Consider the following 18946-nt stretch of genomic DNA (forward strand, 5'->3'; position numbering starts at 1 on the left):
CACGGGCAGGCATAAAGAAAAGATCAGCTGCCACCACTAATTAGCTGTGTACAATTTAATGCATTTCGTTCTTATTTGGCAGGTAACCTTGTCACTGATGCTAAAAATAACTCCAGCGAGCGCAGCGTGGGCGTCTATGAAAGCCTCAGCTCCTCGCATGAGACGGGAGCTATATATAGAGCTACAATTTAATTCTGTGGGCGTGCGCGTAAGGCAAGGGAGTCTCCCGTTCTCCTTGCTCTGCACTAGACAGCAAGACGAGTTGCTGGCAGTGGGGTCCGGATGGGGGGTTGCTGTTGGAGATTTGTATGTGGCTGCAGTATTTTATTAACAGCTTGCACAGTGCCCAAGTGCATTTTTGGTGCTGTGTGAGGATTTGGGATTTTTTCATGTTTTGTCCCTTTTCCATTATGGACTCAGCTTTTCAGGCTACAGAAAAGAAAAATATTGTGGGGGATGGGGAGGAAGGATTGGAAGAATGGGGGAGGTGCAAGTGCTAGCTGCCATTTTTTGGAGCTGCCTCCAGGATTTAGATGTCTGGATTCCATAGGCATTAATATTCCCCATACCCTTCCTTGGTGTCAGGCAGTGACACACAGTTGGAAACGCTGTTATGTACCCAGTGACAGACAGCACTGGCCTTATAGTCAAGGGGGCAGAGGTTTAGCCTCTGCTGCCAGAGTTACTCTGAGACAGTCTTCAAGGATAAAAATCAGGAAGAAAGGGAGAAAGCTCAAGTTCTGTTAATGTCTCCAAGCAATGAGTCAGTTTACCCTCTGTTTACGGGGCTTTTCAGGTCCAAGAGAACTGCAGTGCAGCTCAGATATGTCTATTAGAAGAGGTTCAAGTACATCTGTACAGGCCATACCTTGACTAGCCTGTCCCTTTCTCTTAAGGACTGAAGAGCTCTTTAGAAAGGTAGCCTTTGTTCCCTTTCAGGTATTACACTTGCAAAAATAGAATGAACTTCACTAATGTGAATCCCTGGTCAGCAAGTAACAAACATTCTGCCCTGAGTGTGTGATCATAACGGACCCTCTGAACAGAAGCTCTTTAACCAGAGGTGCTTGCTGGCTTCAGTAATGAAGCACAATGCATGCACAATTAATTATGGAGCACCCTATCAGCTCTGGGCAAGAGCCATAATCTGCAGCTGAACCAGAAAGAGCAATTTGCTGTCTCAGACCAGCCCACAGCATGTTTGGCAAGAATTTTTGAACACACTAATTCATTTATAAAGGGTTGCCACAGAGGGGACTTAGTCCTGTGTGTTAGTTTTTGATTTGAACAACGTGCACATGACTCAAAGCTGCTCTCAGTGCAGGTTTGTATTGCTAAGGATTCAGCATGCACCTCCTGTTGAAAATGTTGGGTATTTACTTTGTGCAAACATGGGGAAGTGTCATTGCAGAGGGCAGTTACTTCTGCAAGAAAAAGTTTCATATGTCCGGGGAACAGCGGGTGAGAGATTGTCTTCTGGGAAGACACTTGCACTTCTCTGTTCTACTTCCCTGTCTCCAGTGCCGGGAATTCATAATCAAACATGTTTTCCACGGCACAGTGAAGGCAAGGGCAGCAGGTCAGTGCACAGCAGGGAAGGGAAAGGCAGAGCAGCAGGTGTAAATACAGCGAGGAATATCCAGGGCCTTTTCTGGGACACAGAGTCAATTCTTTGAATAGGTCTTCTAGCATAAGTGACACATGTGAAACTAGAAATAAAAAAAATCAGGGTTCAGAAAGCTGTAATGTATCACAAGGGAGCGTAATTATGTAAATAAATTTGCAGGAAAACTGCTAAAGCAAGTGTAATTAAATAAGGAAAAAACAATTTAGGGAAGAAAATAGCGCACTTGTTTTGCCCTGCCAAACTGCCTACAAATAGCAGCATGTGTTCAGGCTCAGATCCTCTCTCAGAAATTAGGCGTCTACACATGCCTGAAGATCTGGGCCCCAGCCCTGCAAAGTGACAAGCAGTCATAAAACAAAATGGAAATCTGCAGAAAGCCAATAATGCTCTGCAATGCTTCACCTTACACTGGATTATGATTCAGGTCCTTAAGCTCATTTGGATCTGCAGCACAAGTAATTACAGAAAGAAATTACTTTAATTTAATTTGCAGAGCTTAATCAATAGGGACCAAAGTAAGCTGCTCTGGTTGTCACAGTCATCTGTGCTGTTTTGTGACAAAAACCTGACCAGAACAAGGTGCTGTAGCAGTTGCGAGCTACTGATAACGCCAGGGTTGAGCAGGGATTCAGGCATTCACAGTGGCAGCCCTCACCATTTCTGGGGATGGTCACTGTGTTGCTGAAATTCCTTAGGATTAGGTTTTTTTGTTTAAAACCTGTTCATGAAATTCAGGAAAAATATTTTATGCACTTAATGCCAAGCACTTACTTCACTGTAGTTGAAACAGAAGCAAGATGGGATGGACAGTGTGTATCTGAAAGACTATGACTGGTATAAGCAAAATCTCAGCCAGAAGGGGTTTTGGCTGCAAGTTTTCCAGTTTTAACGTGCTCAATTTCAGACTTACCTCCTGAAAGCATCTAAGAACAAAAGAGAGAGAGGGGTAGTTCTGGTTTTGTATTGGTTCTCCTCCCCCGCCCCCCCTTTTAAAACTAGCCAACTTTATATGCAGACTGGATATGAACGAGTAGTTTCACCATAACTGTTGCTGTGAATTGCCTGCAGGACACTGCAGCGGATAGAATTCACTTCCACAAAATTTCTAGTGTGGCTTTTAGATTGGGGAAGGGAAGACGACAAAGCTTTCTTATGTGCCGTGTCACATTTGCACACACCATACCTGGAGGGCATATGGCTAGTACCACAGCAATATGTTATCACTGATTTATGGGGCAAATGAGTCATCTGCACCTTTGCGTGAAGAACTCGAGCATGTTTTTGGACTCTCTTGCAAGAACTGGCTCCCCGCATGTGATCCAAGGGAACTGCAATTAATAGAGTGCAGTTGTTGGCCCTCCAACTACTGTTTTACAAATCCTGTCTACTGTTTCACTGAGTTACTACAGTTTCCTTCTCCTGCAGCTCTGAGCACAACTTACATAGCCTGGTTCATTCAAGATCTTAATTTCTCCCAGGAATCAGAGACTTGGGCTTGCTGCTTTCATATAGAAAAACTGGGTCAGTCTAGCACAGTTTCTACCTTTTTGAAACAACCTTAGAGAAGGCGAGGGGGGTGACGAAGGAAATATTTAGAAAATAGGGAGGGGGGGAAGGAGAGAAAACAGGTCAGAACAGAAGGTCATTGTTTTTAATCAAACGCTACTTAATAAATATTGTACAGTTGTATCAATTATTAAAATGCAGTTCTAGATAAATCTTTTTGATTCCATTGCCTGTGCCCACCTGGCAAGCTGCAGCTGTATAATCAGGTCTTGTGGGGGTTTTCCTGTTTATTTGTGTAGCTTGGGAGCTACTTGGGTCAAACAGAGCACCCCAAGTTTCCTTCAGTATCTGTTTTTCAGGATAATTAACTCATCCAAGTGGCCAGCACACTTCCTTGACCTCTCCAGACTCTGGAGAGTGTTTTTTTCCCTGGAAAGCACTCTCATTTTCTATCTTTTTCTTCAGCCATCGCATGTAACACACCAAAAGACAAAAAAGGACTCCCAGATTTATCAATCCATGCTCAAGTATTTATCCAGTGAAATGAAAAAGAAACAGACAACGCTTTTGGAGGTTGAGGACCTCCTTCTGTTGAAAGTCCACTTATCCTTGATACTTGACTGTATCAAGGCAACTAGGAAACCCACCTGCTTGAAGAACCAGCATGTTGGTAAAAATCTGAGTCTTTAATCACATTAGAAACAGGTTACTTCAATCTAGTTAGTCCATTGTTGTACAAAGTTGTGACAGTTACTTTGTTTTGTTAAAACTATACAAAATACTACTCAGCCAAGAGACAAACACCAGAATAAAATCACGAGTGCCTCACTGTTGGAAAGAAAGCCCTCAAAATCAAGACTACATGGCTCAAAGATGAACACCCATTGTCATTTGCTTGAGATGATCATATGCATTACACAAATTAAATTCTGAATGAATTGATACTTCATTAGTTTTTCAGAAATCATGTTAAAAAAAAAAAAGCCAGGATCTCACAACAGTCTTTCCAGATAGCAGCTGGTCTATTGCAAAGAGATCAGGCTAATTTGAGGGTGTCTGCAAAAGCCATATTCTGGCCAGGCTACACTGCAGCCTTATTATGATAATTATCACAGGGAGTTGCTACAGTACTTCCAAATACCACCCAATAGGAGAAAAATCCTCCTCCTCAAGAAAAGGTTAAACAAACCAGTACTAATGTGGTAAGGAATGTTATATTTATAGGCATCATGCAATTAAGTTTAAAGAAATCTTTTTGCAGCCTGTTTACAAAATAAAGAAAAAAGATAAGACAATGATAGGTGTGTGGAAATACCAAGCTTAGGTCTACAAGGATGATCGGAGCAGGAAGCTCAGGCTTAGCAGGGACTTTCTGGTGGACTAGAGGCCCAGCACGCAAATGCAGCATCACCTGTTACCTACTGTGCATCAGCTGCAACAAAAAAAAAAACCCATGCTACTAAAGCCTAGAAAACTAGTGTATGATGAAGTTAATTTGTAGAGAGACAAGGCCTGTTTGATGAAGTCGCTGTCACCTGACATTAGTCTGCTTAGCTTCCCCCCATCCTAGCAGTCAGACAGCAGACAGAAAGCAACTCCAAGGAGACATGGATGTGGTAAAATTGAGTCCTTTCCCAAGATCACGAAGACCTCACAAAGGTCTTCTGTCGCAGCCTTGCACTTTGACTGTAAAACACAGTGTATGTTGTACCACAACAAATCATAGCAGCAATGTCAAAACTAAATGCTCAGGTCAATAGGAAATGTTACATAATTAAATTCTTACATTTTATTCCACTGAGGAACCCAGATTTCAAAAGCTCAGAATCTTCTGTCCTGACTGAAATTTGCCAGCAACCTCTATTTGGATTTACACCACCGTAACTAAACACAGGATCCTAAATGCAACTAAGGAGGGTCCCAAAAAGCTTTGGGGAAGAGCAGACAGAATATGAGAATGACATTTTCAAATTCAAATCCTCTCTGCATTTTCGTGTAAGCTAGCCTGTCTGTAATGCTCAGTGTCACGCTTTGTGGCATCAAGTGTCAAGTTATACTCTTCACACAACCCAATTTAAAAAACAAAGAAAAACAGAATCACTAAAATACCATTTGCAGTGGGAAGTGAATAAATCCCTGGAGGGTCTGCAAGTCTGTTTTTCCAGACAAGACACTTTGCCACATTTTCCTATTCCATACAATAGAGATGACCATAAAGACCAGCTTTGCAGAGCACTATGAGATCTGCTGGTGAGATAACTACAAAATAGATGATTTTTCCTGTTGTTGCGACCAGGAGACTCGCACTCCTACAGAGTGCTTGGGCCACATCTTTGAGTTCTCAATGGAATTTCTCATTTCACTCTGCATGCTGATCGAGGGAACACTCTTTGCATTGAAAAATCAACAGATAACCTCAAGAAAAATTTTGAAAAAAGTAAAAGATTAAAATAAAATAAATGGGAATGCAGTAAAGAAGCAGGATTCAGAGCATGCTTTGGGCAAAGGCTGCGTGGTCCTGGCCAGCCTTTGTTAATGACAGCATGAGGGCAAGCTGTTGGTCTAGCTCTGTGGTGAAAAATGCTGGGCTAACAATAACATGCACGAGAGAAACAGAAAATAGTACAACAGATGGTGATATGCTATCTGAAGGCAGGGATATCCCATCCTTTTGGAGATGCTGTGTGGGTGAGTGACAGAGAGAACTAGAAAGTACTTGCGTTGCCAGGGAGAGTGTTCCCTGAGAGATTCCTGCAATTCAATAGCAGGTGTGCAGTCATACATACGCTCCCAGCAGGGACTGTCTATTCCAGAAGCATTTGCAACTTTAGGAATCACTATCATTTAGTTTTTTTCTTTAGGGATTACACAAAGCCAAGAGAGCGCTGCATTTTCCTTGATTTACTTCAGTGATTAAGAAAGCTATTCCTTGGTGTAAAGCCTGACATTACAACCAGTTTGGAAGGTGCAATGGCATGCCCTCTCCTGCTAGGGTTTGAAGCTGCTCGGTTAGTAGGCTCACACAGCTTGATACCACCAGCTCTGGGGTAAATCCTTGCTGTTGCTTTATGCAACACCTCGCAAAATAAAAACACCAAATAAAAACACCAATGAAAACACCAAAAAAAAACCCCCACCAAATATGCCTGCAAATGTTTATTTGTCACTTCACAGACTTTGCAGATTGCCAAAGGGTCCTTTATACACAAATACAGGTTACAGATAACAGTGAAGTATATTCTCCAGAGCTCACATTGCATGGGGAAATTCTCAGCAGCTTGTAGCCATGGCAAGAATGGCCATTCTCGCATCATTTTGCATTAAATGAGGGGGTGGAGGAGAATTTACACACAGTCAGCAGAGGCAGGCTGACAAGCTATGCATACCAATATTTCTTTGTCTGCTCTCTGCAAATCCAGCTGTGCTTTCTTCCAGTGACCCAAATCCCACAGTTGTACATTGCAGTGGCATCTGTTGGTAGGGGCAACTGTTTATAGGTTAAGTGACAGTATTGCAGGATCTTAACACTAGCTGTCCAACAGTGAGTGTCCTAGCTGAATTCAGGACATTTTGGGACACTTCCATCCATGTACAGTATCTCTATTTGATGGACTCTGAAACGTAGCTAGTGCTACAGTCCAAACTGACATGTCTTTCTGTCCTCCTGTCCCTGCTCCCTCTGACTGTGGTGGCTGAAATTGCATTCCTGGCTGCCCAGGAAGTTGAGTCATGAGCCTACAGATACTTTATTTCTTACAGGGCTCAAGGATGGCTGACAACCATCTCCCTAAAGGAGATCAAGAACAAGCATTGTATTAGGCATCATGTATACAGTGAAGTTAAAACCTAATTTCTTTTTTCTGTTTTTCTTTTTTTCCCCTTCTTTCTTTTTGTACTTATCATTACCCAGTAAGCACCCAGGAGTATGCAGCTGTTCCACTAGGAGTTTTGGAAAGCCTCAGTAAAGTGGCAGACTCCCTACTGTTGCTCAAGCAGTTGCCAGCAGAGTTGATTTTAGTATCACTTCAGCAGTGGCAGACGTCTTTATTTAAAATAATATAATGATAATACATACATAATGGGATAGAACTAAAACCCTGGGATTTATATAATTCCTTTTGTTTGCTTGTCCTGAAGCATCAAAACCACAATGTTCTCAATTTGCTCAAATCAAAGACATGTATCATTGCTTTTTTTTTTTTTTTTCTGTGGGAACACAGGGCTCCAGAGTTTTACTCCTGCTTCAGAGAAGAAAAAAAAAAAAAAGAAAAAAAATCTCATCTATTGCTTTGCAATGAAACATTATTCACCATTTTCAATGACCTGCACAGTGTGACCTAGATCATAACCACCATGTGGTTTCAGTTGGAAGACCCTTCAACATCCATTTTACTACACAGCCTTGAGCCCTCATCAGCCTTCAGCAGAGGAGTTGCACTGGGAGTCTGCAGCACTTGCACTGTTATTTGAAGAGTGTGTTCTTTCAGCAGTTTTTCTTGCTGAGCTATTTTTAGCTTGAATGTATTCCCCAAACCAGTTCCTTGCCCAGCTGCACGCAGAGCAGAAACAAGAGCAAGTGGTAGTGCTGCTCACACTGACATTGCTACCAAAAGAAACGCTCAAACTACAAACTCAGAGCATGTCTTTGGCTGAATAATCAGTTGTACTTTTGTCACCCGAATGACTAAATATTGTAATTCTTTTATAAACGGGACAGATCCAGCAGCTCTGTTAAACCACAGAGTGGGGGAGCCAATAGAAGGGAGAGGAGGAAGCTCCTATTCTGAAATAAGCAGCTATTACATTTACACCCTAATGTAGGCATGTTAGTTCTTGTATATTAACTAACGGCTCAACTGAAAATGAAAACCCTTATGTTACCTCGGTCCTGGAATGTGCCACAACATAGTCCAAGAGTCCTTAACTGCATGTTGAGAGAGGTATGAAAGCAAAAGCCTCCTGAAGGTGATGGAAGGAAACTCAGCATCTTCACTGAACTTTGCAGCAGGCCTTTGAACTGAGAGACAGGCTCTACTCTCCAGCTGTGTCTGGCCTTTCTTCCTCACACATTGAGAAAACTATGAAACCAAAGGTCAAATGCAGCAGGGCTTTCACAGGTGGTGAAAACAGTGATTACCGTAAAGCGTTCTCCATCTGAATCCTCTCACATAATTAGATACTGGCTCTGTTGGTGTATTTCAGCCCACACAGTGCTTATCACTAAGTAACACTATGCAATAGCAAACCTGTCACAAGGATGTAGATCATTCAGGGACAGTGGGTTATGATACAAGGGTCACGCTGGGCAAGTATGTAGTTTTTATTACAACTGAAATCTGAACTCTTTGCAAGGCTTCTATCATAGAAATTATAATGATGGACAACTGTAATTGCCTGGGAGATGAGTGACAACATAATTAACTGAACTCTTGCTGATTTGCAGCCTTGAAAATCCAGGCAGAACTAAAGGCCAAACAAATGAATAAGATATGTAATTAAGGCAACACATATGGGCTCTGCATTTATCCAGTGTCTTCTACTGAACACCCAAAGGCAGTTCTCTTATTTGGATGCAAAAAATAGTTTATGAAGGAACATAGACACAAATATTGGGCAATTTTAAAGCAGTAACGTTTTTGCGTGCAACTCACAGAATCTACCATACCAACTCACCCTTTTCACGCTGCTCTTTAGCCTCCTACTATCAGAGAATTGCAGCAACTATTCTCATCCTGTTATGGGAAACTGACACATCACTCAACTACCACTTTTTACATGCTCCAGAATTACCTTGGGGTAAAAACAAGTTTGTGTCTCAGCGTCTGCCTTCTAATTCTGTACAGACTGTAAAAGGCAAGTCCCTCCTACCAAGGATTTACTACTACCCGTAATTGTACATCGCAAGCAGTACTGCACTGCCACAGTGCAGTGTGTGGGTGACTCAAAGTCCTGGCACACATCCTCTTCACAGCTACTTATAGGAAGGATGAAAATAAACTTCATGTTGAATTGAACATGATGTTCTGGTAATAGAGAAGCCAACTTCAGAGGCAGAGCCTTTGCCTCCTGATGGGCAGTAGACACAAGCTGCTTTATGAAGAGCTGGCACAGGGCACTCCCATTTCTCCTCCCTTTGCCTGGGCTGGAGCTTTCCTGTGAGAGGGATCCTCCCCACCACCCCCCTTCCCAACTCCATCTGCAGAACTACCTGTCACAAGAGACAATCAATGCAATTGCTGCTCGCTACAGCTCACTTACTGGAGGCTGGATTGATTGCTCACTTGTCAGTCCAGAGTCCACGGGTACATGCACGTGTCCAAGTCCACCCAGTCTACCCCCCCCTTTGTAGAAGATTATCAGAATCACATGGATCTAACAGAGGAAGAACAGAAAAAGGATTCCAAAGTATGACTTTTGGCTTCAGCTACAAATCCAAAAGAAATCCAATTTTATGATAATCATATATACAGATACTGTGCAACAGACTCCATGCAAACGTATACTTGGGAAAGAAAGGAATACATTTTGGGGAAAGCTAAGAAACTCCATGAACGAAGAACGTGAGCTTTTTTGCACTGGATTCTGCTGAAAAAAATGCTAGGCTTTGCCAGGCAGGTGAGTCTGCAGACTAGTTACAGGAGCTAGAAAGGAAGGACTGTCTGAGGTGTGGGAAGTCAGCATAGCCCCATACGCATACAGGTGGGCTGTACCTGTTCCAAGTTTCTCTCTCATCAGTTATTCTATGGCTTTGCTGAGATGCAGTTCCCACAATGGACAAAGCAGACATGCTAAGGTTAATTTTGAGGATAGAGAACTTGGCAGCGTCTCCTGCTTGTAGGAGATCTTGATGCTTTGCCCATCTGATAGCAGACCCTGGGATCCTAGTGAAACGCAAATCCTCGGACTGCTGAGTATTCAGAGTCACCTGTAACAGTCCAATACCATCAACGTTGGTGTAATGCTGGTCCCAAGACATTAATTCCCTTGAAGGTGAAGGAGACAATCTGACTGTGTGAAGCAAATACTGATCTATCGATCAGCAGTCACAGGTACATGTGAGAGTCGCTGGGCTCATGAACACGTGACCTTGCTCCAGAGGGGACAAGCAATTAATGGTTTTCCCCTTGAGGCTGACTCTAGCGTCTGCACTTGTGCATGTGTTGAACATGTTAGTTAGCAGGACCTCAAACTGGACTCTTGTGGCAGAGGGCTGCAGCCCACTCCACCAGACCAGCCAACAGAGACTTCCCCACCCATTGGGCTGGTAGGGGCAGTACTCGTTATCTCCCTGGGCAGCCTGTTTTGCTACAATTATACACCGCACATGTACCATCAAGGGAAACAGCCAGACACGCATAGATTTATCGTCCCTCTCAGAGCCAGCATGGAGCACTCATGAACGTCACAGGATTCCCATGTGCACGTTGCATGGGGAAAACAAATATCTTGAGGCCACGTGCAGACTCTCAGCACCTGTGGTACTTCGAGACCAAGAGAGCACATGGCCATACCTGCAGGGTGTTCTCAGGGCGAGCCACAGGCGACAGCTATCCTGCAATGACCTGCTCCTCTCACCCTCAGGAGTAACACTGGAGAGGACAAGGGAGCAGGCAAAGTCTTTACCTTCTGAGAGGTGGAAATACATAAATTTATCCAGTTATCTTCCCGAGCCCAAATTACTGGTGAAAACATTCTAAAGGTAATCTGAAGATACCCCCAGAACACTCCCCAAACTTCAAACAGCTGAAGAACACCTGATGCTTGAAGGTTTATGCTTGCTTTACACAGAACAACAATAACACATAAACTTTGTTATTTTTCTGAATTTAAGAAATAGCTGTAAGTATAGTGTTGTGTGTCTGTGTGTCGTCCTACCTACCCCCCCCCCCCCCAACTTGCGGTGACTGCTTTGGCATTATGATAAAATATTCAGCTTTTGGTGTCTATCCAAACTTGGAGCATCACTGACACATGTACGGCAAATTCTGTCTGAACTGTATCCAAATACCATTTACAGGGAAGTGACATTGATGCTCCAGTTCTGCTTGGTTTCCCTGAGGCACCTGCAGTCGCCTTGACTGAGGCGCTGCAGGTTCAGCTCCACTTACTTCTGCTCTTGGCATCCCTTGGTTTAAGCTAATGGGGAAGCAAATTCCTGGAGTGCTCTTAACATGAGACCATGACAATATCAATGACAGTCTATGCATTTACACCATGGAGGATCTGGACAGAGATAGGACTTGCCTGCGAGTTACTTGAGAGTTTTCAAGAAAGTTTCAAGACCCTTCCAAAAATGGCTGGCCCTGCAGACGTGCTCAGAGGGAGCACTCCTGCCTCAGCAGACAGTGCAAAAATACACAAACCTAGATTTTAATATCACCCAAGAACACAACAGCATTAATTGGATGCTTTTCCCAAAAGCAAGAAATAGATATCTAAATTTAAATCAACTGAAAAGAAACCATTACTGCGACACAACAGAAGTGGTGCACTACGTCAGCGCTCCCAGTGGAGCTTACAGTCACCTCACTGAGGTGAGTCCCATGTGGGGCTATGAGTCCCTAGGTGAAAAAACAACAGAACCAGAAAGCACAGGACTCACATATCCACGCTGCAGCAGTGCTGGAGTCTCATGCCCACTTCAGACCTTCAAATGGCTCCTACAACCAGAGCAGCACAGGAGCACGGCACACAGGCTGGATGCAGGCTGACCCCAGGGTGGAGCCCTGCAAAACCGCCCACACTCAGGTGCAGGTACTTTGCTGAACCCACAGGAAACAAGCCAGGACTCTGCTTCAAAATGGCCTGTGGCTCTGTAATACAAAATCCTCTCTGTGCAGAGCTTGTGGAGATCATCCTCAGTCCACTGTGGGTTCAGTTTTTAGCCTTCACAAAGGCTCCTTGATGGCAGGTGCCTGCTTCATCCTCCGGGATCACACAGCAGCTCCCCTGCTGCGATGCAGTCTGCTGATAATTGTTATTCAGCTAGAGTTTGTTTCTTTTAAACATAGGAGATTTGAGCATCCCCTCTCTAGAGCCTTAGTCCCTCAGTCCCCACTTCCTGGCCTGCACTCCCCAACAACAGTGTGAGGAGAGCCGGCCGCCATTTCCTCAGGCCAGGTTTCCCTGAGGTGTGGCGGCGTTTCCGAGGCCATGGTGCTGCCTCTCCACAGGGCTGGACGGCCGCCTGCTGAGGAAACGCACCGAGCTCAATGCACAGGGGGTATTTCCTGCTTCTGTCAGGGGCAGGATTTCATATTTTAACAGCTTCAGAGAAAAATATGAAATAAATATCCAAAATAGAGCACTTGTTGCTCAGGAGAGCACATGGAGCCCCACGGGGCCCAGAGAACAGCTCATCCAAGCAGAGACACAAACTCATCTGAAACAGTTTCTTACTTAAAAGCTCCCTTCAAGAGGGACATGCATTTTTGAGAGGGGTAGGCAGCTTCTCCTGCACTACGCTGAGCCGCTGACCTGACAGGAGCCCTCAGAAATGTCTTTGTCCTTATCTCGCTCCAAGCCCAGGCAAGTTTTGAGGGAAGTTGGTGGTATCAAGAGGGATTGTGAGTCCTCTTCTGAGGAAACAAGGGGCTGGGGCTGCTTAGACGCCTGGGGGGGGATGAAGCACCCTCCTCCATCCTCTGAAAGCAGCCGAGCAACTCAGGCAGGACGGGCTCTGCTTGCGCAGTAAATACCCGCAGCGGAAACAAGTTTCTTGCTACGACGGATGGTCAGGGAAGGCAGTGCGCTCCGCGAGCAGGCACGCTCCTCTCCGGACGTAGAAAAGACCCTCCTGCAGAAAGGGTCTCTCACGTCCTGATGTACTCCAGCGCAGCTCAGCAGAGACGGGTGGCCCCCCGGCCCTCGCTCGCCCGGCTGGGCCGCACTCACGCCTGCTTCCCCTCGTTACAATCAGCCGCCCTTGGTGGAGACATCCGAGTCCTTCACCTTCACCGACTCGAGCCGTTTCCCCTTTGCCTGGAGCCCAGCCACCATGCAGCACTGTTCTCACAGCGGAGAAAGCAAACGAAAGGGGTATCTGGGCAGAGGGAGGCTTCTCCTGAACAGAAAAAATGATAGAAACAAAACGTCCCTACACCTTGGTAGCAACGCCAGTCGTCTTGCCACTTCTTGTTGTTTGATCATGACTCTTGCTGTATTTGGTGTTTTCACCTATCCCCAGCTTCCCAAAATCCTGTTAGAATTTTATTTTGAAGGAAAGTCCACATCTAGTTTCGTGACTATGACAAAAAGCTTGGAAGTGTGGTCCATATCTCTGAAAAACTCAGGAAAAAAAATGCAATGCCCTTTCGTGCGTATACATGCCTGTGTATATCTGCACCTTTTCTTTCTGTTGTGGGTAAATCTCAGCGTGTGCACAGAAATATGTTGTTGTCTCTGGGCACCTACCATGTGTTTATAAAAGCCAAAAGGGAAACAGGGTTTTAAATAATTAACCATCATACATATTATAACTATATATGTAAAAAAATATACAGAGCATTCATATACACATGCATTCTCATACTGCTTTAATAATTTCTGTTAGGCTTTTAATCCCCCAGTTTAAAAGGGGCTTCTGAAATCTAATGTACAGATTCTGGGAGAATCTATAAATCTCACATGGAAGGGCTGTAATTAAGAATGGCTTGAGAGAGAGGCATGTGAACAGCAGGTTGGGTGGACCATTCATTTGCAGATAAGCTCTCCGAGTAAGTAATTCTTCCCTGATTTATATTATAAAATGCACATTAATCTCTTTCAAACAAAACCTAGCCAGAGTTGTATAATTTCTGAGACATACAGGGAAATGAGTGAGGAGGGAGGAGTCCAAGGGTAACAGGAATTAAAAATACATGTTTAAAGCCTTTAGTAGGGCATTTCAGCATCATTCCTGTTTCAGTTTGGATTATTGCAACTTCCACTGCTGGAGTATCCGACTCAATACTCCGAAGAGAAATCCAGAGACCAGGAGAAGAACCTTAGGTGATACAAAATGTTAGGTAGGAAGAAGAGAGTTAGGCTGTAGGTGTTTCTAAGCACAAGAGCTCATCATCTAAGTTTTCTGTTGGTGTGAATCTGGTATAGTAGTTGTGATGCCTTCCTGTTGCCAAAGATTAAAGCTTTCCCAGTGATCTCAGGGAAATTAATTAAAAAAGGATAAGGAGTTGCATTTGTATTTTGGGCTGTTGGTCTGATAACATATGAATACAGAGTTGATTTTGAAGGTATATTTGATAAGGCTTACAAAACAGGGAAAAATTAGAATCAGGTACTTTTACCGGTTCTTTTACAGTCTGTTAACAGTTACATCATTTTTTAATCTCTCATATATTTGATAAAATGTAGATCTTGTTACAGCATCACTTTATAATCATTCCTTTATTTCCTATACACAGTAGAGGGATAACTACTGCAGCAGTGCTTTGCAGTAGTGTGGTCCCTGCTCTGAGTAATTTCTTTGTCTCTGTAACTTCATCTCTGGCTTGGCAACATCTGCTGGAGAGGAGACGATGAGAATCCTTAACATTGCCAGAACGCAGGCCAGAAAGCACCATAAACTCTTTCCTATCCGCTTGCTGGATTATTACTTGAAAGCTAGTAAATGCAGCATGTGTGTGTCTGCCTAGGGGAGGGGTTCAATTACCTGAGATTCTCTGCAGATATTAGCAATGTCTCGTGGGGAAGTCTCATTTAGTATGCAGAATAAAATCGCTATGGCACTGATCATATGATTTGAAGACTCAATCCTGAAGCAGCACTACTGAAAAGGGGAGGTGAAACTGCATAAGACACTCCGTTCACACGGCGTGAGGCTGTGAGCAGCACACGAATTTTATTCAGCAGGCAGGAGGAGAGCTGCTGGATTGGTCTGTTAGATGTGTAGTCGGGAAACCACAGGAAAGCTTTATTTCTGGCAAGTCTGCATTTTGTCAGGATGCACCACTGGTGTTACTAGAAAAAAGGAAGCCTGCTGCTACGTGAGATTAAAAGGTAGAGGCAGTGATAGCTACAGAAGATCACTGTGAAACTCATTTGATAACCACCTTAAATACCCCCTCAAGAGTGAATTTAACTGTTGGAGAGCACTGGTTCCAACTGACTGTCTGGAAAGTATGGTGAAAAGGATGCACGTTCTGAGGAAGCATTTCACCGACAGCAGAGCAAACTAGAGGAGAACTTCTACCTGCATTGCTGACATTTGGGAAACATAATATAAGAAAGCATTCTGGTGCCAGGATTCTTGTATTTTTTTCCTTCCTGAGAGGGATTTTGTAGTCCCCTCCCTGAGGAAAACACCAACCAGAACTCAGAATACTGCAGACTTTCCAGAGAACCAGGCATGGTACAAAATGTGATTTTGGTGTTTTTCCGCAGGCGACTCAGCCAAAGACCTGCTGTTGAGGAGCTAGAAAGAAGAAATATACTTAAACGTGAGTATTTTTTTCCTAACGTGTTTTATATGTGTTTGTTGAAACCAGTGATTACGTTTCTAGAACATATTATTTTTAAATAGACAAATTAATTCCCTGAGATTATTTTCTGTACCTAAAAGTTTTAATTTTTCACATGTCCTGGGTTTCGAATGCTGCAGGAATCAGAATTTACAACTTGGTAAAGGCATGCAATTTAGTACAGAAAAGAATGACTTGTTCAAATTTAGGCTTTCAAATAATTTTCATTCTGATTGCACTGTTATGGATGTTAAGAGGGGAATACAATCTTAGTGTCACACAGTGCAATGAGAATTGGACTGATGTTTTTCAAGATGTGGACTGTCACGGCAGACCATACACTGAATACCACCAAGGCTGAAGTGGAATGGAGAAAGCATCCTTGCAGAGGTGTGATTCTCCTAGCAAGTACCTTTGTTAGTATCATTAGAGGACTTCCCAAAGACAAGTCAAAGAAAAATCATTCTGAGATACTAGAGTTATTAGAGGGACAGTTCCAGGCCTGTTATAGATCCTGCTACAGGGGAATGTTCTCAACATCTCTCAAATAAACACAAGGCAGAAACTTGCAACTCTGTTCCTAAAGATTGGTGTTCTGACCTGGGCATCAAACAAGTGATGAACATAATCCCTTTCCTTACAAGTGCTGGGAATCCTCTAAGTTAGAGGAAGGTGAGAGAGAGCTTTGAAATTGTCTCCATTATGGGTCTCAGACAGGAGAAAGGGGGAGGCCATCTGCTTGAAGGAAAAGTATATTGCTTCTGTTATTTTCATGGTCTATGTAGTATTGAAAGACAAAAAACAGAATGATGTGAACAATAGTTTGTTTCTCATTAAACAAGCATAAAACATAAAGCCACATAAGTTTATGTCATACAAGCAATGCTGCCTATTCTATTTAATTCATATTTAATAATTAATGTGATTGTAATTCGCTAGGGATAAAGTTATCTACATTTTGTTACCTAAAATTTAATGTCTCAGAACTTTTAGTAGTTCACAGAAAAAAACTTATGCTCTTGCCATTGAAGTTATTGGGGATTTCATTTCAGTTTTAACACAAAGGAATTCCACAGACAACTTACATTTATTGGTATTTCCAGTACTGTTCCAATGCATATATAGCACATGGTAAAATTAAAGGTACCATCTAACACGTGCATAGCTAAATGAGAAAAAGATATATTCTTTGCAAATGTGAATGGATGAACTTGGCCTAACTTCACCTGTCATCTACCACAAGAGACAAGAAAAAGCAGTAACCCAAGATTCTGAAATATGTGGGGCCAGATTTTCACGGGTCAGTACCTAAGATCTCTGAAAATCTGTTTCCTTGGGTTTTTTCCTAGCTAAGGAAGAGCTGATCTCTACTGAAAAGATCTGTTCCTTTATGTTTACTTTTTGAAGTGTGCTGGTTACATCCTTAATCTGGGTTAAACTGACCAGCTTTAATAATAAAAAAGTTTGAATACATTAATATAATGAGCTTAGAGAGAGAGATAAAGCAGAAAGAAGATAAAGCAGAATTAAAGATATTTCCTGAATGCCAGCTAAACATACTGGTCTAGATTTGTATATCTCATTTAAAGAGCTCCCTGCGTGGAGCAAATTTATTGACTTCAGCTCAGTTGCTCAGGCTTTATACAGGTTCAGCTGAGATCAGAACCACTTCTATTTTATTTACCTTTTCCATTATATAAAAAGCTAGGTATCTTGTAAAGAGTTAAGGTCATCGCTTAGCTGTTTCAGTTGTAATCTTAAAAGGCTGGACAGATGCAACAACTCTAGTCTCAGTTTTGAGTGAATTTGGAAATTAGTAAAGTCACCTTTTATTAATAGGGATATCGACATTCTTGTTACGGGCTTTAAAAACACATGGATTGGGTCTGACATGCAAAGCTGTAGCAGTATACATGCCCTTCAGTGAAATCACAACAACGTCCTCCAGGTTGTCAGGGTTTGTACAGTTGCATCCTAAGTTTCCTAACATCTTTGATGTTCATAATACATACTGCTAACAGAAGCAATGCTGCCCCCAAAGCTGCTTTATGGACTAATAATTCACATTGGTACAACTCTGCCAAAATGAGAAGCATATTGCAAATGCCTAAGTGCAACTACTATGTTATTTTAAAACAAATCTCGGTAAGATTAAAAAAAGTGACTTCTTATCTCCCTTAGGGAGATGTTCCTGAGATAAAAGTAATACTTAAAAAGCAAACTTAAAGCCAACACTTTCTTACAACTTTGTTGATCTTCTAAGTCCTTTACTTTAACTATAGAAACACTGCTGGTTTACCACAAAGCACGAAAAGCATATGAACTAAAATCACGACCCAGGTGTTCACATGTGTTCTTCCTGTATTCAACAGAAAGCTGACATTCACATTCAAGAAGGCAGCATCTCTTAAATCACACTGTACAATCCCCCGTTCATTCTTAACACCAGGAATTGTTTTAGTGTCACGCACAGCTAAGAGTTCCCTGAATAACTCACAGAGCAGCAAAATGAATTACAGTACTGCACGTGCCACTTCATAATTGGGAGTGTCTCTCTACTGAGATTTATAAAACCAGCCCTCACTAATGAATGGATCCAAGTGTAGGCAGAGCGATGTTGATGGGAAGAACCTCTCTGGTTTGTCTCTGTAATAACGCATGAGTTTTATAATGCCCTTGCTAGCATTTCCTATCAAATCTTGTTTTATTTTTTCTAAAATAACTATTTCTTTTATTTCTTGAAGCTCAGAATAAGCACTGAACCTGAGTGAATGTCTCAGAGAAATGGGTCACTATACATGTTTAGTATATTTGGAAAAGCATTTCTTGATCAGAAATGTGTATTTGTGGTTTTTCTTTAGGAATTCTCTCAGTGCATATCACAGTCATATCTCAAAAAGGCACTAAGCGACAGAAAATTCTCTTCTTTTAATAAAATTGTATAGATAGGAATATCTACTCTAAAAGTGGTGAATTAAAACTCAGTGAAGCACGTTAGTAACTTCTTGCAGGTATCTCTACATCTTAGAATACACTCTACTTTTTAAAGCCTATTCTCTTTTTAAACATTCCAGACTTAAATAGCTGCCTAGCCCTGACAGAGCACTAATTTTAGCTGTCCTATTCTCTTTTAAATTTGTATGCCTTGCCACCGAATTGTAATATAGCACATTATAGCATTTTAGATTCATTTGATTTACATTTCTGCTATAGCCAGTTGTAGCTATGCAATACTATGTTATTTTAAATAGATACTTATGATTTCAGTGTAATCTAATGAGCGTAAAAATAAGGGAGAAGAATACTTCATTACTAAAAATATAATTTTGGAAACTCATCTGCAGTGCTAGTGTTT

At 42.4% G+C, this 18946-nt stretch overlaps 1 protein-coding gene across 1 annotated transcript in view; it reads left to right on the forward strand.

The window, feature by feature from the left end:
* PHACTR3 (phosphatase and actin regulator 3) overlaps window positions 1–18946 on the forward strand; it is a 53039-nt gene that overhangs the window by 27680 nt on the left and 6413 nt on the right. Inside the window, exon 8 of the mRNA XM_009579263.1 lies at window positions 15515–15570. Within this exon, the coding sequence (XP_009577558.1) occupies window positions 15515–15570 (56 nt within the window). The remainder of the gene's footprint in view (window positions 1–15514; window positions 15571–18946) is intronic.

The sequence above is a fragment of the Fulmarus glacialis genome, unplaced genomic scaffold, assembly GCF_000690835.1.
Source record: "Fulmarus glacialis isolate BGI_N327 unplaced genomic scaffold, ASM69083v1 scaffold12076, whole genome shotgun sequence".
Lineage (NCBI taxonomy): Eukaryota > Metazoa > Chordata > Aves > Procellariiformes > Procellariidae > Fulmarus > Fulmarus glacialis.